This window comes from Petaurus breviceps, unplaced genomic scaffold, assembly GCF_028583685.1.
Source record: "Petaurus breviceps papuanus isolate PSGF00001 unplaced genomic scaffold, PetGlider_PUasm1.0 90925, whole genome shotgun sequence".
Taxonomy (NCBI): Eukaryota; Metazoa; Chordata; class Mammalia; order Diprotodontia; family Petauridae; genus Petaurus; species Petaurus breviceps.
The window spans coordinates 6,146,487-6,172,181 of record NW_027187380.1 but is presented as its reverse complement, the minus strand read 5'-3'; the positions used below and the strand labels follow the sequence as shown (position 1 = coordinate 6,172,181).

General features: G+C 37.4%; 1 protein-coding gene across 2 annotated transcripts in view; it reads left to right on the top strand.

Moving 5' to 3' along the window:
* Nucleotides 1–25,695, top strand: part of LOC138152432 (vesicle-fusing ATPase) — a 217,056-nt gene that overhangs the window by 107,845 nt on the left and 83,516 nt on the right. For both annotated transcript variants that reach the window (XM_069076202.1, XM_069076203.1), the window contains exons 11-13: nucleotides 729–803; nucleotides 1,232–1,419; nucleotides 12,845–12,940. In XM_069076202.1, the coding sequence (XP_068932303.1) occupies nucleotides 729–803; nucleotides 1,232–1,419; nucleotides 12,845–12,940 (359 nt within the window). The remainder of the gene's footprint in view (nucleotides 1–728; nucleotides 804–1,231; nucleotides 1,420–12,844; nucleotides 12,941–25,695) is intronic.

Genomic DNA, 25,695 nt, shown 5'->3' with positions numbered 1-25,695 from the left:
GTGTGTGTGTGTGTGTGTGTGTGTGTGTGTGTGTGTGTGTGTGTGTGTGCGTGCGCACATGCATGTTAATAGAAAATCTTCATTTGTTTAAAAGTACTAAACATCCTTGAAAAATCTGATGATTGTGTTCATGTCTAGACTCAATGGGAATATAAGGAATGGAAATTTAGTTTTGGGATAGAGTTTTGTGTTTAAGCAAGTGGTCACCCCATAGGAGTGGTTTATATAATTTTAAGGGAGGTGATGGAAAAAAACCTACTGTGGGAACACTTGAAATATTTAAAAAGTTTTAGATGAAAAACAGAAAATTATAAAAATAGTAATTATTATGTTGCATTGGCTACTGCAGCATATAGTCAAGTAAAAGGTGTCCAGTTACGTGCTCTGAAATTGAGGAAAGGCCCTAGAATTCTAGCACTGTCAATTTGGGAATTGTTGTATGGAGTTATTTGGAAAATTTTCAGGGTATGGAATTGGTTACAAACATCTCTGGGTTCCTGCTGTTGATCTTATCGGGGGAAGGGGAAGGTGTGTCACTATTTTAAATTGTAGTTACTTGACAGAGTGCTCTAGACTTTAAAAAATTTACTTTTTTAGTTGACATTTGTAAAATGTACCTTTCATGTTTCAGGAGAAGATAGTTTTTAAGACGTGAGGAAAATAATGTATGTATTAATTCCACATCTCTGATAACTTGTCCGTGTATTTATTTTAACTTATGTACCCAGGCATGACCAACAGACCTGATCTGATAGATGAGGCTCTTCTTCGACCTGGTAGACTGGAGGTTAAAATGGAAATAGGTAAGTAGACCCATCACTGATCATTAGTAGTAGTAGTGTAGGATTCTCTGTTGCTTAATATGTTAGTAGGAACTACATCTCATGAGAAGCATGTGCTTTTAGATGCTTCTAATAATCAAAAGAAAAGATGTATTTTAGGACCACTTCATTGATAGCGATCTAGAGATTAGATAGTAACCCCCTTCCCTTTTTGTGTGATTTGTGTGTGTTTGGATTTGTGGTTTTGTTGCTCTAGGGAATTCCTGATGAGGAAATTACCTCTGCCAATGCAAATCATCTTAGTAGCCTGGAGCACTTAAAGGTTAAGTGATCTCTCCCAGGTCATAGAGCTCATGTGGGTCAGATCTGGGGCTTAAACCAGGCCTTTCTAGGTCTGTGACTGTTTTCCTATCCACTGTGCCTCTCATTTGATCATTTTCAATTTTCAGGTTTGCCAGATGAGAAAGGGCGGCTGCAGATCCTTCACATTCACACAGCAAGGATGAGAGGGCATCAGCTCTTAGCTGCAGATGTGGATATTAAAGAACTGGCTGTAGAGACCAAGAACTTCAGTGGTGCTGAATTAGAGGGTCTGGTTCGAGCTGCACAGTCCACTGCTATGAATAGACATATTAAGGTCAGTAATTTCAGCTGCATACAGTAGGGTCAGCCCTTACAAAAGTGCTATGTCCTTTTGAGCATGCCACAGAGTGGAATGTTACTGATGCATTTTGACCCTTGTCTGAAGTGGAAATTAGTGGGGATGGAGTGGGCTTAGGTTTTATTAATAGGAGGATATTTTGTAGGACAGATGAAGTGTTTTACTATATTCTATCCTGGTCAGATTACATCTGGGTGTCACATTTTTGCAAGGATATTGATAAACTGGGAATACAACCAGGGTGCTGAGAGGACTGGAGACCATGCCGTGCAGTGGCTTGGTGAAGAAACGGGTTCAGTAAGGGAAGATACAGGGAGAAGGGAGTATGATAGCTTTCCTCAAGTGTTTGAAGGGCTATCATGTAGAAGATAGCTTAGGTTTGTTCTGCTCAGCCCCAAAGGGAAGAACTAGGAGAAGTGACTGGAAGTTTCAGAGAGGCAAATTTCACACAATGCAAGGAATTACCACTTAATGATTAGAATGGTATAGAAGTATAATGGGCTAGCTTGTTGGATAGTGTTTGTTATCACTAGCAGTATTCAGGAAGAGGCTGCATGACTGCTTGTCAGAGATCTTGTAGAGGGACATCCCCTTCAGTTCGGACTAAATGACCTCTGGTCACTTCAGCTCTGAGATTATATGATTGATGATCTTTAGATTTGAGACACTAGTCCAGGAACCTGATGCTTTATCCTGTTGTTCCCTTTGCTTGACTTGTTCAGATTACTTATTTAAATTGTTGTAAGTGTTCTAGACCTTGGAATGTTCCTCAGTTTTTATTAACCCCTTAACATTTTGAGAGTTCAGTATTGATTGTATTCAGTATCATGTTAGGGTACAAGTGTTGGCAGGATCCATATAAAAAGAGATAGAATATAAATAAATTAAAATACAGTATAATATTAGATCAGGAGTTGGACATCATGAATGAAGATGTAAGTTTTGTTGTCATCTGCAAATAGGTGATACATGAAACAGAACCAATGAATTCTTCATGTGAATATGAAGGGAAAGAAGAGTAGGCATGGTGAGGACTTAACTATGTAGGATACTGATGGTTAAAGAACTAGGAAGAAGAGTGACCTGGCATGTGTTATTTCCTTCTGTTTTACATAGAACTACAAGTTATATGCTCATTAAAAAATGATTTTTTTCCCTGGACATTGTCTAAATTAATCCCTGTGCTAAAAAGTTAACAGTGAAGAAGAATAAAAAGATACTATGGTAAATTGACAACATGAATGACTAATTAGTTTTTATCCCCCATATATTTATTTTTATCCAAAATGGAAGAGAAAAGCATGCTTTAGTGCTGGACTGAAAAAAAATGACGGAATTTGGAGTCAAAGCACTTGTTTTAAAAATCCCAATTCTGACATTTAAGTATGGCTTTGGACAAGTTGTTTTTACCTTTCTAGGTCTCAGTTTTCTCATCTGTAAAATGAGAGAATTATACTAGATGATCTTTAAAAACCCTTCCAAATCTAAATCTCAAGTCAAGTATCAGTAATACATACAAGTGGCAGGATTTAGATGAGAGGTGACAGCCACCACTGATTCATTATGTACCACATTGTAATCTTCTAACATAGTGGGAAATTGGGATGTTTCTTGAAAAATAATTGGTTCTGCTCTTAGAATGCCAGGGGAAGTTAACTTTTCTTTTTAAAAAAAATTTTTAAACTTTTTTTCTTTTTCTTTTTTTTTCAAAATTTTATTTTAGACCCAAACACTAGAACACATATACAGAATAGAGAAAAGAAACAAAACTTAAAACATGAACTTAAATATTGGAACTTAAATACAAAATTAGAAAGAAAAAAAAAGCATTGTGTGCCTAGCAGAACATGAGAGGATTCAAAATATGTAACAATAAATTTTCATTTCAAGGAAGCCTATATGATAAATAATACTCATGTTAAGAATTGTCCATCTTTTCTTTGCTTCTTTGTAAGTTTTCTTTTGTTCTCTGCTGTGTACTTTTTTACTTTGTTCTTTTTTTCCCTTCCCCCAACCCTTTCCCCGAAGGCCACAATAAAGTTTACATATGTTTCTCTATAGCAATAAATATATACCTACTCTCCCCCAACCCCCTTGAAGGCTACAATAAAGTTTAGATATATATCTCTATAGCTATAGATATATATGTACACATATATATATATATACACATATACTTTTCAAAACCTATTCTACTCCTGATCTTTGTTTTTATGTATATCTCTTGTTTCCTATCCCTCCTGCCTCCTCTACTTTACTTCTACCAACTACTTTGCCCTCCTTTGACTTACCTATACCCCCTCCAAGGATCCCTCCCTTATCCTCCCATTATGATAAATCTAAACACCCTTCTATACACCTATTTTGCCTATTCCCTCACCCTCCCCTCTAAAAATCCCTCCCTTGTCCTCTCCTCCCTCCCTATGCCCCTACCATTTTATTCTGAATTTAGAAGGATTTTATACTCTTCTAAATATATATTATTCCCTCATAAACCCATTCCCGATGACAATAGGTTACCAAAACTACCAGCCTCCTCCCTCATCCAATTCCTATATATTAATTCTTCCTCTTGCACCTAATTTGTATAAAATAATTGCTCTTTTAAGCTGTTCCTAAATGATTTTACTTTTTAAATTCATATAATACTCAGGTTTACTCCAATCTTTCTTATGAGCTACCCAATTATTGATATGAATCTTAGACATACATTTTACATATATAAAAAGTAAAAAGTCTGTCCTTATGGATCCTTTATAATCAGTCTTTGTTATGTACCTTACATTTCTCTTGGTTCTTGTATGTTGAATCGTCTATTAAGTTCAGGATTCTTTTTAACAGTCTTGAAAGTCTGAGAATTTATCAAATGTCCATTTTTTTTTTCATTTAGGATAATACTTAACTTTGCAGGGTATGATATTCTTGGCCAGAGCCCCAGTTCTTTTGCTCTTTGATATGTTGTGTTCCAAGACCTGTGGTTCTTTAATGTTTCTGCTGCTAGGTCTTATGTAATTCTAATTGTGACACCATCATATTTAAATTGTTTTAATCTTGATGCTTTTAATATTTTTTCCTTGAACTGGGGATAAGTTAACTGTTAAATATATTGGAGATGGGAAGATTACTTTTTTGGTTATAGATAAATTCTAGGGTTTTGTAGCTGCATCATGACTTGAATACTGGGGTTGGGTCAGAAAGACTTGAATTCAAATTATGCTTCTAACAAGCTTGCTTAACTTACTTAACTTTTATTTGACTTGTATACATAGTACCTGTCTAAGTCATAGATGGGCTATGATAATTTGAACAACCCATGGGAATTCCCTCATGCTGATGAAATCAGCATGTAAATTTTGCTGTATGTTTGCCATCCCAATGTCTATAATGTACCATTTCAATACCTACAATACTTTACTACTTAACAAAATTTTTATTTTTTAAATCAGGTACACCAAAAATTTAGACAGTTTATAGATAAAGATGAATTCTATTTCGAGCTTTGAAATCTTGATCATTTTCTCAGATCCAAATTGTCTTATTGTAAATGGGGAAAAAGAGGGGAGACCTTGAAAGCTATTCTTTCTCTACTATATCAGAGGTTCTTCACCTTTATCATGTCATGAACTCCTTTGGAAGTTTGTGGAAGCTTATGGACCCTATCTCAGAGGAATGTTTTTAAATGAATAAAATAACATACAAAAGAAACCAATTACATCAAAATAAAGTTATCAAAAAACTTTTTCAAAAACTGAATTCATGGATCCCAAATTAAGAACCCTTGCACTAATTAATGTTTCCTCCCTTTTAAAAATTATGAATGTAGCAATCATCAACAGACACAGACATTTCAAAATAAAAAGAATAAAAAAGAAACACCAAATTGACTTTTTATCTCAGTCTATAAAAGTGACTGGTCGTTTCATTCACAGCCACTAAGATATATGTCGCACATCCATTTAGACAGTTTATTGTTTTTTGTCACACACAGTTTTGGTTTTTCCTTGGTATATCCTAAAATTTTTGGTGGTCATAATCCTATCCTAAAAATATCCAAGGGAACTATTTGTTGTCACCAAAGAACATGCCTTTTATTAGATAAAAATTGGATGTGGTTTTATGAACATTACCTTTTTTGAGATGATTTCAATAGTAACTGTGTAGTTATTTCTCAGCATCTGAACTTGCTATTGTGGTATTGATTTTTCTACTGAGTTATACTTTGTTCCCAAGTTTTATTATTGAGGAAATATAATTTTAATGACTATTGTAGAAGTTATTTTTTAGTTTTTATATCTGGGAAGAGTATAAGTAGATAGCAGTAAAAATTTCTCTTTCATGTGGTTCAGGGGAACCTTTCATTAAGAGCTTTGAGATATTATGGGTTTTATACTTAATGTTCCATTATACTTGCTAGATGCAGTTCTGTGTTGAAATATGTTTTAAAATAGCAGGTAAATATATTAAAATTGGTTTGCCAACAAATTTTGCTCATTATTGTTGCTTATAAAATATATTGTTAAGAATTTATCTTTGTAGGGTATCTCACCCTCCAGGAGAATAGGGGGGAAAGGGGATGAGACGGAGGGGGGATGATAGAAGGGAGGGTAGGCGGGCGGGGAGGGAGGTTGGAAGCACTCACTTTTGAAAATGGACGGGATCAAAGTGGAGAGTAGAGAGGGTGGGAGGTGGGATGGGAGGGAGGGAAGTGTAATCAGTCTTTTACAATGTATCTACTATGTTATTGTTTTGCATTAGCCACACATGTGCAACCTATACTGAGCTTCGTATCTTCCCAGTAGGGGTGGGTGACGGGGAAGGAGGGGAATGAATCTGGAATTGAAAGTTTTGAAATCAAATATTCAAATAGGCATATATATATATATATATATATATATATGTGTGTGTGTGTGTGTGTGTGTGTATTTATATATATATATATTATAATTAATACCATCTTACATATAATTGGGAAATGGGATGTTCAGGCACTGAAGCATAGAGATCCACTGGAAAAGTGGAAAGGGTTATGGGGGAAAATGTGGGAGAGAGCAGATTGGAGGAGGGGATATCCTGTGGGACTGCTATTTTGAGGCAGTGGGTGGGGGAGAAATGGGGAGAAAATTTGTAACTCAAAATCTGGTGGAAACGGATGATGTAAATCAGAATTTAATAAAGCATTTAAAAAAACAAAGAATTTATCTTTGGAGTAGAAACACGACCTCCCCACGGCTCCGGCTTCCACGTTCCCCAATCCATGTAAAAAGGGGACTCTAAAAAAACTTTGGAGCTGCAGAACCCACAAAATGACACAGAGAAGCTAACCTCCTGCTGAGGACAGCCCAGCAGGCCAGCAGGAATCAGCCAGGGCAGTGCTCTGGGAGCCAAGCCCAGCCCCACGCCCCCAGGGCGGGCCTGACCAGCCCACTGGCCAGAGGGACTCCAGATCAGCAGCAGCTGTGGCCCTTTCCAGATTTATTAACACATAGATGTGAAGGACAAAGTGAGAGGTCAGTGCAGTCTGGACTTTGGGACCCAGTAAGTGGGAGTGTGTGGCTTTTGCCCCTGGGGCGAGAAGCCATTGAGACACTGGCACAGCCAGCCAGTGCCGCGTGGCAGCTTCAGCTCCTTGCCTGCAGAGTGTAGGGGGACCAAGCACCAGTCTGAGGGGTAATCGCTCTTGCTTTAACCTGCTTGGATCTGGATTGCAGTCTAGGGTGGACGTCCTCGGGTGTGTGTCCAGCTTGCCAGAGCATGTGGAGATCTCAGAGAGGGCACCCATCTAATATCTCCAGCAGCTGAGAAAACCCCAGCATTTGGGATGAAAGCTCCCCTGTCTGGAGGCAGAGACCTACTGTGGCAAAAAGCCCAGGGATCAAGTGACTGAGGGGCGACATGACCAGGCAAAGGAAACAAAGCAGACAGAAGATTCCAACATTAGACTCCTCTTTTGGAGACAAAAAGGAGCAAAGCATGGAACAGGAGGAAGACAGTGAAGTCAGAACTTCTGCACCAAAAGCTGCAAAGGAAAATACGAGCTGGTTACAGGCCATAGAGGACCTTAAGAAGCAGATAAGAGAAGTGGAGGAAAAATTGGGAAGAGAAATAAGAACGATGCAAGAAAAATTACGAAATGAGAGTCAACAGTCTGACTGAGGAAAATAACACCTTGAAAAATAGACTGACTCAAATGGCAAAAGAGGCTCAAAAAGGCAATGAGGAGAAGAATGCCTTAAAAAGTCAAATTTGCCAGATGGAAAAAGAATCTTAAAAGCTCACTGAGGAGAATCATTGCTTCAGAATTAGATTGGAGCAAATGGAAACTAACGACTTTATGAGAAATCAAGATGCTGTTAAACAGATCCAAACAAATGAAAGAATAGAAGGCAATGTGAAATATCTCATGGGAAAAACCACTGACCTGGACAATAGATCCAGGAGAGATCATTTAAAAATTATTGGACTACCTGAAAGCCATGATCAAAGTAAGAACCTAGAAATCTTCCTCCAGGAAGTTCTCAAAGAAAACTGCCCTGATGTTTTAGAACCAGAGGGCAAAATCCACCGATCACCTTCTGAAAAAGATCCCAAAAAGAAAACTCCTAGGAATATTATAGCCAGGTTCTGAAATTCCCAGATCAAGGAGAGAATATTACAAGCAGCCAGGAAGAAACAATTTGAATATTGTGGAAACACAATCAGGATAACCCAGGATCTGGCAGCTTCTACACTGAGGGATCGAAGGGCTTGGAATATGATATTCCAGAGGGCAAAGGAGCTGGGATTAAAACCAAGAGTCACCTACCCAGAAAAACTGAGTATCATGTTTCAGGGGAAAATATGGTCATTCAGTGGAATACAGGACTTTCAAGCATTCTTGCTGAAAAAACCAGAGTTGAATAGAAAATTTGACATTCAGATACAAGAAGCAAGAAAAGCATGAGAAGGTAAACAGGGAAAGGAAATCATAAGGAACTTATCAAAGTTGAACTATTAACATTCCTACATGGAAAAACAATAATTGTAACTTATGAAACTTTTCTCAGTAGTTGAAGGGAATAGAAATATATATATATATATATATATATATATATATATATATATATATATGAGGGTATATGGGCATATGAATACATATTTGAATTGTGTATGTATGTTTACAGGTATACATAGATAGAGAGCACAGGACCAATTTAACATGAAGGGATGATATTTAAAAGGTGAAATTAAGAGGTGAGAGAGGAATATAATGAGAGGAGATGGGGAGAGACAGAATGGGGTAAACTATCTCATATAGAAGAGGCAAGGGAAAAGGGTTACAATGGAGGGGAAGAATAGGAAGGCAAAAGGGAATGGGTCAAACTTATTCCCATTGAATTTGGCTTGAGGAGGGAATGAAATACACACTAAATAGGGTATCTCACCCTCTAGGAGAGTAGGGGGGGAGAAAAGGGGATGAGAAGGGGGATGATGGAAGGGAGGGCACACTGGGGGGGAGGGAAGTTGGAAGCACCCACTTTTGAAAAGGGATGGGATCAAAGTAGAGAATAGAACAAGTGGGAGGTGGGATAGACGTGAGGGAAATATAGTCAGTCTTTTACAATATATCTACTATGTTATTGTTTTGCATTAGCCATGCATGTACAACCTATACTGACCTGCTTATCTTCACAGTAAGGGTTGGCATCAAGGGAGGAAGGGAATGAATCTGGAATTCAAAATTTTAAAAATCAAATATTCATATATATATATTCTTATTAATACTATTTTACATGTAATTGGGAAATAAGATATACAGGCACTGGGGCATAGATATCCACTGGAAAAGTTGAAAGGGGCATGGGAGAAAATATGGGAGAGAGCAGATTGGAGGAGGCAATATCCTGTGGGACTGCTACTTTGGGGCGGTGGGTAGGGGAAAAATGGGGAGAAAATTTGTAGCTCAAAATCTGGCAGAAATGAATGATATAAATCAGAAATGAATAAAGCATTTGAAAAATTAAAAAAAATTATTTCCTAAAAAAAAAAAAAAGAATTTATCTTTCCCTGAGAAACAGTATGGTATATTAGTTTCAGAATTAGGAAGACCTGGATTCAAGTTCTATTTCTGTGACCCTGGGAAATTCATTTAACCTCTCAGTTCACCAGGCAACTCTCTAAGACTTTAAGTTGCAGACTAGGTGCTCTGCATTGTTAGAGGGCATTTCATCATTGGGAATTTCCCAAACCATTGAAATCTTAGATCCATTCCCTCCTTCCCCTAGTATCTCCCTTCTCCTTTCTTTTTCCTTCTCTCCTCTCTTCCCCCTTTCTCCTATTTATCTTTCTCTACCTTTCACATGCAAATCAATTGCTTTTCTTAGTTTTTTCCTTAATTGCTGTATCATTAATCTGTCTCAATTGAAGGATATACATTCACCCTAGTTAAAGCTTCCATTTTCTTTGGGTCTATAGTTTGATCTTTATTGAACCTATCTGTTGTGGTAATTTGCTTTTTCAACATTTATGTTCTCTTCCAATATCCGTACCAAATTCTATTTGGAAGCTATCTTTTAGAATTGGCATATGGCTTTATATCATCTGTGCTGAACAAGTGTTTGAGACAGTGCATGGTTCTTATTTCATAGAGCATGAGCTGGGCCTAGTAGTTAATTTTTACAAAATTCTGGGCACCAGGTCTTTATTAGAATTTGTATACCAGAACCCACATTTATGGCAGCATATCATAACCAAAGTTCATGTGACATTTTTTCATGTATATCATAGAAAAACTGTTCATATAAATGTGAACGATTAATAATCCAAATGATTTATACCTTAGACTTTTATAAGGAAACAATACATACCACCAGTCCACCAGCCCCACCACCACTACCAAAAAAAAAAACCTGTAGGCAGCAAAATCAGAGTTCCTAGCTGTATTTGCATTTTGACTACCCCAGCAGGATTTCTAGATTGAAAGAAAGATTTTGTTATTTTTTTCTGTTTTTGTTAAATCTGATTTATTAAGGTCACTTAGTTGCCCTTAATTTAAGAGGAGGGATAAGGATTATGAAATGTCAGATTAAAAAGGTTATGAAGTTATGAGTGACCATTTGATATTTGATAGTGTTGAAATACAAGTTTTATTAACTATTACAGGTGTAACTTGGAAGGTACAGCCCTTTCTTCTGTATTCCTTAGCTGCTATAAATACTACATGCTAAAAGCTCACTAATTAAGGAAAATTGTGCTTTTAAAATCCTGTATTGTATCTAGCCCTGCCTCTTGCCTGTGTGACCAGGGGCAAGTCTCTTTAACCTATTAGGGCTCTTGGCAGTTCTCTGCAACCCTAGGAGACAGGGGAGGTACTTATCTACCTCTAACTGCATTTAGGGAAACTAGTTCTTTACACTGATGGAATCAAAGCTCTGGACTAGTATTCCTGTCCCCCAACTGAGCATTGATAGTTAGGGGGCTTTTGATGACTTGTTTTAAGGAACAGATGAAGGAGGTGTGTGTGTGTGTTTTCTGTGTGTGTGTGTGTGTGTGTGTGTGTAAATAGAGAGATAGTTGTGTGTAATGGTGAACTTCTCAATGTATGGAATGCTAAAGGATAGATGGCATTGTTCACACAATTAATTTGGTCAGTAAATTCTTAATTGTGACTTAAAGAAATAACTAGGAAAATAATAAACAGGTAAATTCCAAGCTAGCCTCTGTCCAAGTCATCACCTTTAGAATCCATCACTGGTGGATTCTAAACAAGGATTATTGAAATTTTCCTTCAAACTGTCATTTGTACTTGGTTTTCTTGTAAGTATAAAACAAAATGCGAACTGTTAGAGTGAAACACAAGACAATAAAAGAGAAGTCTCATTAAAGCTAATGCAGTGAACAATCTATGACAGTATAATTTAATCCAGGTAAATCTCTGTGACACCCTTGTGTACTCCTCATGTGGGGATGTTGAGCCCAGCCACATTTGGCTTACTATTTGCTGAAAAGGAGAGTATCAAAAGCAGAGCCCCAAATAGGAAAAATATGAATAAAGCTTTACCCAAGGAAAAAAAAAACACTTTGCCCCATTTTTCTTGTTATTACTGAGGCAATAAACTTGACTTTTTTTTTCACTGAAAGTTACTGAAAAAAGATATGTATAATTTTGGGGGGTAGGGGGTGGTTCAAGGTGCTAAATTTTATTTTGTTTTTATGAAAAAAGTCTTCAAATTTAGTATAGACATCAGGAGAATTTACTTAAAGATTACTTTTACAACCAGTTTTGTTTAAGCAAATTTACTCTTTAAAGTATGGGATATCAGTGTTTTGTTCCCTTTACTGTTGAGAGAGAAGAACTCTGTTCACACTGGAGAATATTTTCATACTTCCTTTAACTAGAAAACTTATTGTTGCTGCTGCTGAGAGAGATCCTAATCAGTAGTGCGGATAGTACATCTCTCTTCTTCTCTAGAAAGCAAGTGTGTATGAAATAGTACATTTAGCTCCCAAGTATTAATTGTACTCACTACACAGTGAGAATGATAGAAAACTGTGAAATTGTGACTCTTCTCTAGATTTGCTACAAGTCCTGTCAGACCCTAAATCTCACCTCCACAGTTAAGACTTTCAGTATACACTGTCAGACAGACTGGGCCTGCAGGAATAAGTGTTCTGGTAGTGAATTGTGCCTTCAAAATTGTGAAAATGACATTCTGATTAAAACCTCTGTGTATGGATAACTTTGAAAGCAATTTCAATTCTTATACTTGGATAAAATCTAGATTGTTCTGCTAGTGCCATTGATGTGATTATTATATCATTATAATGCCTAAGAAAGAAAACAGTGATTTTTCTGATAAAAGGTGAGGTTTGGGGGCAGCTAAGTGATATAGTGGATAGAGCACCGGCACTGGAGTTAGGAAGACCTGAGTCCAAATTCTGCCTCAGACACTTGACACATTTACTAACTGTGTGACCCTGGGCAAGTCTCTTAACCCCTATTGCCTCGGCATGCCCTTCCCCTTACCCCCGCCAAATACCAGCTTTTCTTTGTTGCAAGATGTTTTTATTAACTTTTCCCAACTTTAATTCTAGTTTTATGATTACTACTATGTCTATAATTCCTATGTTAGAAGGATAAATTTTTAGAATTACATTTAGTGGATAGAAATAGCTAGGAAGATAACAAACAGATATTTTAAGTGATGTGAAAGTTTTGTAATCCATGTCAAGACAGTTATGCAGTTCTTAGAAACTTTAATGACTCATTTTAAAGGAAATTCAATTTTTAAAGCCTAAAGGGTTTGGTTGATATCTTATTAAATTTTATACAAAAGCTATAAGTCCTTTAATGTTACTTTGCTAAATAGATAACCTTTGATCTTAAATTGAAAGTCTTTTACTTTTTTTCCCCCATTTTAACTAGGCCAGCACTAAAGTGGAAGTAGACATGGAAAAAGCAGAGAGCCTGCAAGTGACAAGAGGAGACTTCCTTGCTTCTCTGGAAAATGATATCAAACCAGTGAGTATGTCTGCTGAACTAAAGAAACAATACCTTGCTTGGTCTAAGACAAAAATAATTGCTTCTCTAATCAGCATGATTATTAAAGATAGTGTTGCTTTTGTACACAGTGAATTTTATATAACACTGGACTCAGAATTGGAAGGGACCTTAGAGGTTATTTCAAACCTCCCACTCATTGTTAGAATGTACTATGTTATCTTCTCTTCAGATGATTGTTCATCTTTGGTTGGAAAATTTCTCATGACAAGGAACACTGTTTTTACCAGTTTTAATTCTTAGATCTTGCTGGTTGAATTAAAATTTTTCTCTATTCAAACTTCCATCCATTGGTCCCAAATCTGCCTAAATAAATCCAGAACTTCTTCTATATATGCTCTTCAGATAGTTCAAGGTAATGATTATGTCTTCCTTAAGTGTTCTGAGCTAAGGAATGTTTCATCTGACAGTTTCCAGACTTGTTACTTTTCTCTGGAGTGTGTAAATGTCTTTCTTAAAATGTGACTCTCAGAATTAAACACAGTCCTTCATTGTGGTCTGATTGGAGTCCAGCACAGAGTCCTGTTATCTTCCATATTCTAGGCAGCAAAATTAGCCATACTTATTGAATGCACAATGTGGCCAGAGCACAAAAGGGAACAAGAAAAAGGAAATTTTAGATGGTGCTTATTTTAGTTACAAACTATCTCCTTCTTAACCCCTTTTTAATCTTCTCTGTGTATTTTAAAAATATTTCATTGATGCACTATTCTTTTTTTTCTTCCTCCCCATTTTTTGGTGTCACTTGCCCAATTCATTGTCCCATCCATCTCCTCCCAAATAAAAGTCCTTCTTTGTAACACACACACACACACACACACACACACACACACACAGTCAAGCAAATGAATTTATTTTGTAATGGCCATGTCCAGAAATGTGTTTATTCTATACCTAAAGTCTTATCTTTACCAAGTGGTGGGAGGTATGCTCTATCTTCCCTCCTCTGGAGTAATAATTGGTCATATTATGGATAAGAGTTATTACATCTTTCAAAGTTATTTTCCACTTATTAGCCATGTGACCTTGGACAAGTCACTTAACCCCAATTTCCCTGCCTTCCCCCCTTTCAAAAAAAAAAGATATTTTCCTTTGCAGCACTGTGGTCGTTGTAAAAATAGTTTTCTTAATTCTGCTCACTTCGTTGTTCAAGTCATTTCGATCATGTCTGACTCTTTGTGAATCCATATGGGGTTTTCTTGGCAAAGATACTACAGTGCTTTACTATTTCTTTCTCTGGCTCATTTTACAGATGAGGAAACTGAGGCAAACAAGGTTAAGTGACTTGCCCAGGGTCACAGCTAGTAAATGTCAGAGGCTAGATTTGACCTCAGGAAAATGGATTTTCCTGGCTCCAGGCCTGGTATTCTATCTACTGTGTCACCTAGCTGCCCTCTTGCTCACTTAACTCTGCATCAGTTCACACAGGTCTTCCCAGGTTTCTTTGAATCTAACCCTTTCACCATTTCTTAGAGCACAGTATTAATCCAATACGTTCATATACCATAATTTGTTCATCCATTCCCCAATTGGACACCCACTTTCTTTCCAGTTCTTGACCACCTCAGAAATACTCCTGTGAGTATTTTTTGTATATTTGGGTCCTTTTCCTTTTTCTTTGATCTTTTAGCCTAATAATGGTATCACTGGGTTAAAGGATATATAAAGAATGGTGATGTTTGGGATATAGTTTTAAATTGTTTTCCAGAATGGTTGGACTAATTCACAGGTCCCCCAGAAGTTCATTATCAAACCTCTCCTTCTACAGACGCTGTAACAATTGCAATTTTCCTTATTGGTCATCTTTGCCAATTTCACAGGTATGAGGTGGAGCCTTAGAGTTGTTTAAATTACCTATCTCTTTTTATTAGTGATTTGAAGATTTTTTTTTCATATTTTCTTCGGTTGAGAAATGCCTGTTCATATCCTTTAGTAACTTATCTATGGGCATTGATTCTTATTCAGTCTTATGTACTCAGAATTTTCCATGACCTTATCTCTTCCTTGTTTGGTCAAAATTCTTCCCCATCCTAGCTGTAAAAAGTTGCCTTCATTCCCCAGTAATTTATTTATATTATGGTCATTTGTATACAGTTCTTGTATCCATTTGGAAGTTATTACTGTATATAATGTGAAGTGTTGATCTAAACCTAAATGGCTTTCCATTTTTCCTACCAGTTTTTGTCAAATTATGGGGTTTTTCTCTAGCAGTTGGAGCCTCATGTTTGCTTCTGCATGTTATGTACCTAATTTTTTCCATTAATAAACTTTTCTATTTTTTAACCAGTACCAGTTGTTTTGATGATTACTGCTTTGTAATACAGTTTGAGATCTGGTGCTGTTTTCTACATTGGCATTATTTCCCTTGAGATCCTTGACACTGTGCTCCACTAGATGAATTTTATTCTAATTTTGTCTAGCAATTCTAGAAAATAGTCATACTAAAAGTAATCCTTGAGTAGTTTAATTGCACAAGTTTGCAAATTAATTTAGACAGTATTGTCATTGTGATGTTAGAGGGAATTACTTAACTATGTTTGGTGTTTTCCCTTGTTTTCTTACATTTTCAATATTAGTTCTTGACTTGGAATCTGGTACTTGAATCAGTCTTCTTGGGTGGGTTGGGTAAGTCATGTTTGGTTCTGTGTCTGCTGCAGTCAGTCAGAATGCTGCTGCCACTGCTGAAACTGTATAGAGAGGCTGGTATTTGGCTCCACCCTCTACCTCAATTCCTGGCTTCTTTCTCAGTTTCCTGGTTTCCCACTGTATCTTCAGACCTCTACTAGTCTCTTTCTCCTTCTCTTTGCACAGTTCTCAATCTGGAGCTGGTTCCATCCTCTGCTGTGGCTTTAACAACCTGCAGTGGAATATAGGAAATCATGGTCTCTGGCCTCTTACACTGCCCTCCTGAGTCTAGTGCCCAAGTGCTGAAATGCCCTATCTCTTGTTCTGGCTCCCAGTGCCCTTAGAAGTATACAACCAGGCCCTCTTTCCCTGTGTAGTGACCTCTCTGGAGGGGAGTTCTGTCTCTGCTTGCATTCTGACAGGCCAGGGCCAGGACTTGGCTCCAGGCACACAATTACTAAAGCTAATGCTTCCTTGTGATGCCCATGTTTAGAGTGCTGGATGACTGTAGATCCATTTACAGGAATTTATACTCCTTTCTTTTTCCCATGTCTGCCAGCTTCTGTCCCCTGTATTTGGAACTAGTTTCTACAGAATGACCCTCTCCTTGTCTCAGTTGCTTCTGCTTTTACCTGATTTGGCTTTGACTTCTCTAGTTAAATCCCTTTATCTTGTCCCCCCACCCCTTCCTGGCCTTTTTCTGTGCAGTTCTGGGCTTGATTGACTTTTCATTCATTAGGATTTCTTCGCCATTGGTTTTTCTTGGACTGTTTTCAGTTTATGTGGGAGAGCTGGGCTTTTTATGATTCCATCTTTACCAGAATTCTATGAATAAATTTTAACAGTCATTTAAATTTTGAAAATGAAAAATGAAGAAGTGATCTGATAAGATCTGAATGGTTTCAAAGACTACAGAGAAGATAGAGGAAACAGGGAAACAAAGACTCTTAAGAATTCACCTTCTGGAGCGGCCAGGTGGCACAGTGAGTAAGAGCACTGGCCCTGGCATCAGGAGACCCAGGATCGGTTTCGGCCTCAGATACTTGGCACCCACACAAAAAATTAATTGGCCGTGTAACCTTGAGCACGTTACTTAACCCCAATAGCTTATTTTTTTAAAAAAAGAATTCACCTTCTCTCTTTTCTTTTTTGAAAATAATATTTTATTTTTCCAATTACATGTAATGATAATTTTCAGCATTCATTTTTATAAGATTTTGAGCTACAAATTTTTCTCCCTCCTTCTCTTCTGTCCTCCCTCCACAAGATGGCAAGCAATCTAATACAGGTTATATATGTGCAATCATGGAAACATATTGTGAAAGAAGAAATAGAACCAAAGGGAAAAGCCACAAAACAACAAAAAAGTAAAAATAAAATGCTTTGATATGCATTCAGACTCCATAGTTCTTTCTCTGGATGTGGATAGCATTTTCTAGCATGAGTCTTTTAAAATTGTCTTGGATCATTATATTACTGAGTAGAATTGTCAATCATAGTTTATCATCATACAGTGTTATTGTTACTGTGTACAATGTTCTGGTTCTGCTCACTTCACTAAACTTAAATTTGTATAAGTCATTCCAGGTTTTTCTGAAAGCCACCTGCTCATCATTTCTTATAGCCCAATAGTATTTGTAACAGCAAGCACCCTGGCATACCCAGGATAGCTGCTAGCACAGGTTCTTTGATCTGCTTTTCTAAAGGAAAGCAGCTCAAAAAGGGTTAAAAATCTTACTTTAATCTTATCTAGTTCAGGGGATAAAGTCAATACTCTGAACTTCAGAGAATACAAACAGAAGTTACAAGCAGACAAAAATACAGACAGAGAAAATAACACAATTCAGTAGATAGGGCTTTTAGCTGTCTGACCATTACACCCATACCTAGTTAGTCACTAGACAGAGAAATACCAACATCTGAGTTTTCAAAGCTGGGAGGCTCAACGACTGCTCAACTGGTCTCATCTGACCAAATCACACAACTCTTCCCAAAGTGAGCCCCAAAGCAAAACCTCGTATATATAGCTTTCTCCAGGGTCAGAGAACATCGCAAGCCTCATGACCCACTTGACTACAAAGTCACAAAAGTTGTGCCTTACAGAAAAACAAGCCTCCCCCAACAAGCTCCATGTGAGCACATGCAGCCTATTTGGGGGCAGAGTATATTTTCAAATCAGGAAAGGTCCTCAAATTCACTTAGGTTTATTAAGGGGCAGGGAAGATCTTCAAATTCCTATTACCATTACGGTATTCTATTACATTCATATACTACAACTTGTTTAGCCATTCCCCAGTTGATGGGCATCCCCTCAAATTCCAAGTTCTTTGCCACCACAAAAAGAATTGATATAACTGTTTTTCTATATGTAGGTCCTTCCCCCTTTTTTATGATCTCTTTGGAGTACAGCCCTAAAACTGGTATTGCTAGATCAAAGGGTATGCACAGTTTGGTTGTCCATTGGGCATAGTTCCAAATTGCTCTCCAGAATGGTTGGATCAGTTCACAACTCCACCAACAATGCATGAGTGTCTCGATTTTCCCACATCTCCAATATTTATCATTTTTCTTTTCTATCACAGTAGCCAATCTGATAAGTGTGAAGAGGTGCCTCAGAGTTATTTTAATTTGCACTTCTCTAATCAGTAGTGATTTAGAACATTTTTCATATGACTATAGATAACTTTAATTTTTTCCTCTGAAAACTTCCTGTTCATATCCTTTGTCCACTTATCAATTGGGGAAATGACTTGTATTCTCATGAATTTGACTCAGTTCTCTATATATTTTAGAAATGAGACCTTTATCAGAAACAGTTGCCATAAAAATTATTTCCCATCTTTCTGCTTTCCTTCTAATCTTGGTTGCATTGGTTTTGTTTGTACAAAAACTATCTAATTTAATGTAATCAAGATTATCCATTTTGCATTTCGTAATGCTCTCTATCTCTTATTTGGTAATAAATTCTCCCTCCCTTCTCCACAGATCTGACAGGTAAATTATTCCTTGCTTTCCTAATTTGCTTTATGATATCACCTTTTATGTCTAAATCATGTACTCATTTTGACCTTATCTTGGTATACAGTGTGAGATATTGGTCTATACCTAGTTTTTGCTGTACTATTTTCCAGTTTTCCTAGCAGATTTTGTCAAATAGAGATTTTTTATCTCAGAAGCTAGAGTTTTTGGGTTTATCAAACCCCATTACTGTGGCCATTATGTCTTGTGTACCTAATCTATTCCGCTGACCCACCACTTTATTTCTTAGCCAGTACCAATTAGTTTTGATGATTGCTGCTTTGTAGTTTTAGATCTGGTGTGACTGGGCCACCTTCATTTGCATTTTTTTTATTAGTTCCCTTAATATTCTGGACATTTTGTTCTTCCAGATGAGTTTTGTTGTTATTTTTCCTAGCTCCATAAATTGATGTTTTGGTAACTTGATTGGTATGGCACTGAGTAAGCAAATTAATTTAGGTAAAATTATCACTTTTATTATATTAACTCAGTCTACCCACAAGCAACTGATGTTTTTCCAGTTATTTAGATCTGACTTTATTTGTGTGTAAAGTGCTTTGTAATTGTGTTCATATAGTTCCTAGGTTTGTTTTGGCAGGTAGACTCCCAAATATTTATAATGTTTAAAGTAATTTTAAAAGAAGTTTCTCTTTCTATCTCTGTTAGTAATATATGGAAATGCCAAGGATTTATGTGGGTTTATTTTATATCCTGCAACTTTGCCAAAGTTATTTTTTTATTTCAAGTAGTTTTTTACTTGATTTTCTAGGATTCTCTTATGTATATCATCATTTCCAGATGTGTTTATTTTAAACAACAAGCTATAGGATTCTGGTTTTTAATCTACTCTGCTATCTACTTCTACTTCTGTTTTATTGGAAAGTTCATCCAGTTCACATTCACGGTTTTATGATTACTGTGTATTTCCCTCCATCCTATTTTTACCCTGTTTATACTTTTCTCTCTTTCTCCTTTCACCCTGTCCTTCCTCACCAGTGTTTTGCTTTTGACCATTGCTTACTTCAATTTGCCCTTCCTTCTATCAGCTCTCCCTTTTCTTTTCCCCTTTTCTACCTACTTCCTATGGGGTAAGATAGATTTCTTTACCCAAATGAGCATGTATATTATTCCTCTTTGAGCCAAATCCAGTGAGAGGAAGACTCAAACAATGCTCAGCCACTCCCATCTTTTCCTCTACTGTAATAGATCTTCCATGCTCTTCATGTGATATAATTTACCCCATTCTACCTTCCTTTTTTTCACCCCTTAATTTTTTTATCATCACATCAAAGTCAACTTATACCCACACCTTCCAAGTATACTCCTTCTTACAGCCCTAATAGAGATATAGTTCTTAAGAGTTACAAGTAGTATCTTCCCATATAGGGATGTAAACAGTATTGAATACCATGTTGTTTTTTCTCCTGTTTACCTTTTTTATGCTTCTCTTGAGTCTTGTATTTGAATGTTGTATTTTCTGTTTAGCTCTGGTCATTTCATCAGGAAATTTTGAAAGTCCCGTTTCATTGAATATCTATCTTTTCCCCTGAAAGACTATGTTTAATTTTGCTGGGTTAGTTGATTCTTGATTGTAATCCAAGCTCCTTTGTCTTCCAGATTATCATATTCTAAGCCCCCAATCCTTTAATGTAGAAACTGCTAAATTCTGTGTAATCCTGACTATGACTCCTTGATATTTGAATTGTTTATTTCTGGCTGCTTATAGTATTTCCTCCTTGACCTAATAGTTCTGGAATATAGCTACAATATTCCTTGGAGTTTTCATTTGGGGATCTTTTTCAGGAGGTGATCAGTTGATTATTTCAATGACTATTTTGCTGTCAGGTTCTAGGATATTGGGGCAGTTTTCCTTGATAATTTCTTGAAAGATGCTGTCCAGGCTCTTTTAAAAAAATTTTTTGATCATATCTTTCAGGTAGTCCAATCATTCATAAATTATCTCTCCTGGATCTGTTTTCTAGGTCACTTGTTTTTCCAATGAAGTATTTTATGTTGTCTTCTATTTTTTGATTCTTTTGATTTTGTTTAATTATTCTTGATCATTAACTTCCATTTGCCCAATTTTAATTTTTAAGGAATTATTTTCTTCAGTTAGGTTTTGTACCTCCTTTTCCATTTGGTCAATTCTATTTTTTAAGGAGTTGTTTTCTTCAGTCAATTTTTGTGCTTCCTTTTCTAAGCTGTTCACTCTTTTTTCATAATTTGCTTACATAACTCTCATTTCTTTTCCCAATTTTTCTTCTGCCTCTCTTACTTGATTTTTAAAATCCTTTTTGAGTTCTTCCAAGAGGACTTTTTGGGCTTGAAATCAATTCATATTTGCCTTTGAGGCTTTGCATATAGGCATTTTGACATTGTTGTCCTCTTCTGAGTTTGTGTTTTAATCTTCCCTGTCACCAGAGTGACTTTCTGTGGTTAGGCCTCTTTTTTGGTGTTTGCTCATTTTAAAAAGTTGAGCTGTGCTCCTGGAGCACAGGGGGCACTGTCCCAACCTTCTTGCCCTGGGGACCAAGGGTCTGGTCACTGGCTTTCTGTCTCTGGAGCTGGCAGCTTGCCCACTTCACTAGGGTGGCCTGTCCTAGTTGCTCCTGTTGTGCCCTGACTTCCAGGGCTGGCAGTTTGCCTGCTATGCTGGTGCTAGAGACCTCACAGCTGGCCTGCTGTGCCAATGGTTTGCTGAGCCAGGACTATGGGATCTCTTGATTGCTGGCCTGTATCGTGGCAAAGAGTCTCCCACTGGCTTGCCCGGATACCGCCTGCACTGGGCTGTACTCCCCTTTTGCCCAAGTGAGACAGACCTTCCCTGAAGTCCTCCTAATTTATCTTGGACTGGAAAATTGTTTCACTCTGTCTTTTTTGTGTATTCTGTCACTCCAGAATTCTTTCAGAGACTTGATTTAACATTGCTTCTGAGGGAAACTGGGAGAGCTCAGGCAACTTCCTGGCTTCTCTCTGACATCTTGGTTCCACCCTTGTGCATTCACCTTCTTAAGGGGAGATCCAGCTTCCCAGTTAATGTATTATCAAGGTATGTAACTGTGGTTTGGGAGGATGCTTCCCACTAGGGCCAAATTGAGCAAACCTAATATCTTTCCTACATGACAGTCTTTCAGATATTTGAAGATAATTATCTCGTCCCCCACTAAGTCTGGTGTTCTTTAGGCTACCCAGACCCAATTCCTTCAGTTCATCCCACTATGACATTAAGAAAGGAAAAGATTTCAGCAAGGAAAGATATAGGGGTAAATACATTGCAGGAATGAAGAATGGACAAAATTCTTGTTTGACTGGAATACAGAATTCCTGAAGTGGAAGAGTATAAAGTTAGGTAGAAAAATAGTTTGGAGCCAGATGATAGGAAACTTTAAATCCATCCTCTGATGTATATATTTTGATTGGTAGATATTGGGAACCACTGAATATTTTTGTGCAAAGAGGTTACCTAATCAAAACTGTACATTAGCAAAACTATTTTGCAGAAGTCTAAGAGGATGGAATGAAGAAGGGAAATTAGAAGTAAGGGGCTTGCATTTATATAAAGCTTTTGTAAGAGTTCAGGTAAGAGGTAAGACCCCACAAAATCCAACTTTGATACTCATTCATGACTTGGAGGTGACCATAAGCTCCATAAGGCTATGGTGGTTGGTCATGAACTGTGGCAGGTCCTGCATGCTGGAAAGGCTTCAGACATGGTCTGAATAGTACACCAGATATGGCTTCATAGGAACCCTGAACCTGAAAGGCCTCTCAGGTATTAGATGTGGAAAGAATGTGTACTCAGCAGCCATCATCCTTTTTATTGTTAACATAGAAAAATACATTTGCACAGACATTCAAGGACACCTAAAGCTTGATGCTTCCCTATTCTTTATGGAGATGGTCCTAGACCAGGACTTAGTAATCATTTAGGAAGGGAGGACTATTATCAGGTTAGAAAAACCAGCCATCTCCCAGTGACTACTGTTATCCCCCTCAGATTCTGACTGTCACATTCAACCTAGTCTTTGAAGTGACTGTCTTGCTATATCAATGGACTTTCCCCTCTTCTTAACTTTGTTTTCCTGATCTCAGAGTTAGGTTTCTACTGGGTTACTGCCCTTGTGGGTATCTCCTTACTCTGATTCTCTGTATACAACTTGGACTTAATTGGCCCTGGCAGTACAAAATGGCTTTCAGTCCTATGTGGGTTCCTTTAGTGTCTGAAGCGACTAGCTAATTGGTAGAAAGGAGAACAGAAGGTGCTAAAAATCAGATAGTTTTTAGACTCTAAACTGACTCTAAACTTTAATTTGAGTATCTTGGTGGCACAGTGGATAGAGTGCCAGGCTTGGAATCAGGAAGTCTCCTCTTTGTGAATTCAGATCTGGCCTCATACACTTACTAACTGTGTGACCCTGGGCAAGTCAATTTGCCTCAGTTTCTTCATCTGTAAAATGAAATGGAGAAGTAAATGGCAAATCACTTTTCCAAGAAAACCCCAATTGCCCTGCCTTCCCCTCTCCAAAAAAAATGTCACATTTATCAGTATGTGCTGATTAAACTTAGAGGGTGTTATTGAGTTCTTCACAGAATTTCTTAACTTCAACTTCTAGAACCAATGTTGGCAATTGGGGTTAAGTGACTTGCCCAAGGTCACATGTCTAGTAAGTGTTAAGTGTCTAAAGGTCACATTTGAACTCAGGTCCTCCTGATTCCAGAGCTGGTGTTCTATTCACTGCACCATCTAGCCCACCCCTGATAACTGTGAGTTTAATATGAAGGCAGGAAAAGGTAAAGATGGTGAGAACTTTATGAAGGAGTGAGAAAGGCCAAAGATTTGTGACTCTCCAGAAACTTCACATGTTCAGGAAAATTTTCCTTGAGAAAATGAATGAATGAATAAATTAAAATGCATTTGGTAAGCACTTAGCATATGCCAAGCACTCTAAATACAAATGTAAAAGCGAGTCAGTTCCTATACTCTAGCAGCTTACGTTCTGTTAGGTGAAGACACCACATATGGGAAAGTGGGGGTTAGAGGAAGAATAAAGATGCAGAGGAGGGTATGTTTGAAGTAGCATGATTTAGAGATGGTCATCAAGTGTTATATATGGTGACCTGGTTCTGAACAAGGGAAGATGAAAGCTTACTTATCAAACTCAGGGTCCCAGAGGTAGACATCCAGTCTCGGTGGGAGGCAGAGGGCTAGTGTATAGGCAGCATGGTTTGGAAATGGCCAGAAAGTGCCAAGCCCTGGACATGGTGAGCAACAAATAACATCACACACACACACACACACACACACACACACACACACACACACAAAATGAAATTACATTTAAACAGACAAGAAAAGATTTATTGCTGATTTGGGAAATTCCTAAATCTGTAAAGTCAGACCATTTACTTGTCAGAACAAAGATCAGAATTAGTCAAAAGGTAGAAGAAAGACTATAGAGAAAAAGATATAACATACAATTGAAATAATTTAATACTGACCTTTTTAAATAACTAATGATAATTAAAATGGGAAATGGAATTTAACTGATGTAATCAATTGCTACAGCAAGAAACCCATAAAAGCCCAGAAAGTGCCTTAGCAGACTTTGACATATTTGCCAAGCAAAGATGGGTACCAAAGACAATACTGATTTAGAATGTAATTTGATTTGTAAATCTTTACCAAAAAATGATGGATGATTATGAGCAGTATCATCTCATAATAGAGAGAGCAGCACCAGAGGGTAAAATCAGTTTAAAGAAAGTTTGGCAGGAGACCCTATTTGAGGAGAGTCATCCAAATGGTATTTAAAGATGAATATTGAAGGTGACTACAAACGGAAGGAAAAAAAAAAGCTGCAAAGATTATGATGATAAACTTTTTGCCCCCAAGGACAATTAGAACTGTACTTGGGCTTTAGCATCACATTATCAGATGTTTATAACAGGTATAGAAATAGGAAAAAAAACTAGAAAAATGGCCAAGTTAGACCAAATATATGTGGAGGATCTCCATTGTGGAAAAGACGCCATTGTGAGGGTATTGAGGAGTTGATGCACAAGGTATTATCTAAAGGATGAGAATATACTAAATGTGTGCAGTCTTACTAATACCTTGTTAAAGCCTGAACTGCGAGTGAGCACATCAGTAACTACCAACCTATATGCTTAATTTCCCATTTTTATAAAATATTTATGAAATTCATCTATACTTGAAGTAAGGGCATCCTTATCGTGGGAATTTGTAAGGAACAAGTAGGTTTTTGTGAGCAGTATTCAATGATAACTACATCTGTACCATTTCATAATTGCATGGTAAATATAAAGGATATAAGTCCCTATTATGCTTCTTTTGATTGCAGAAAAAGCTTTTGTTTCAGTAGAACAAAATGTTTGCTTTAAAAACCCCTTTCTAACTAAGAGAAGACGGCCAGGGACTGGGCTGGGTATGTTCCATTTTGTCTTAAATCACCTTGTCCCTGTCCCAGGAATCTACTGCTTCTGGATGCACTACATTCTCTCTTCTCTCAGGTGAAAAGAGTGCCATACCAGACCTTCCTTTCTCTGGGTGCCTGTACTGTGAAGGAAGGTGGCAAGGGTCCAAACCAAAGATTCCCAAAGGGACTTTCATCTGCACTGGAATCTGCCACTTGTTGCCATGCCACCTGAAAGCCAGTTCCATCTATGGCAGCATAGGAGGCAGCTTCCACCTCCTGCTACCAGCCATGATACTAAGAGTCACCAACACCTCTATCATTCAGTACCTTCTCCTGAGGTTCATGCAATTCCTCTCTACTATCCAATCAAAGTCTTGGTAGCTACTGTTTGTAGACCTATAGGTCACTCTCCCAATTTAGTAAGTTAAGTATGTGGCTCACAATTTTTCTCTCCTCTCCAACTCCTTCCCTCATACTAGGAGACTTCAATAAACATACTGACTTTCCCTCAAACTCCCTAAACACTCAATTCCTCAACCTATTCACTTCCCACAAACACAATGGTGGTTATTTCCTTGATCTTGCCAAAACAACTTCAACTGGGCCCTCCTTGCTAGGCAGTCTTACTATACCTCC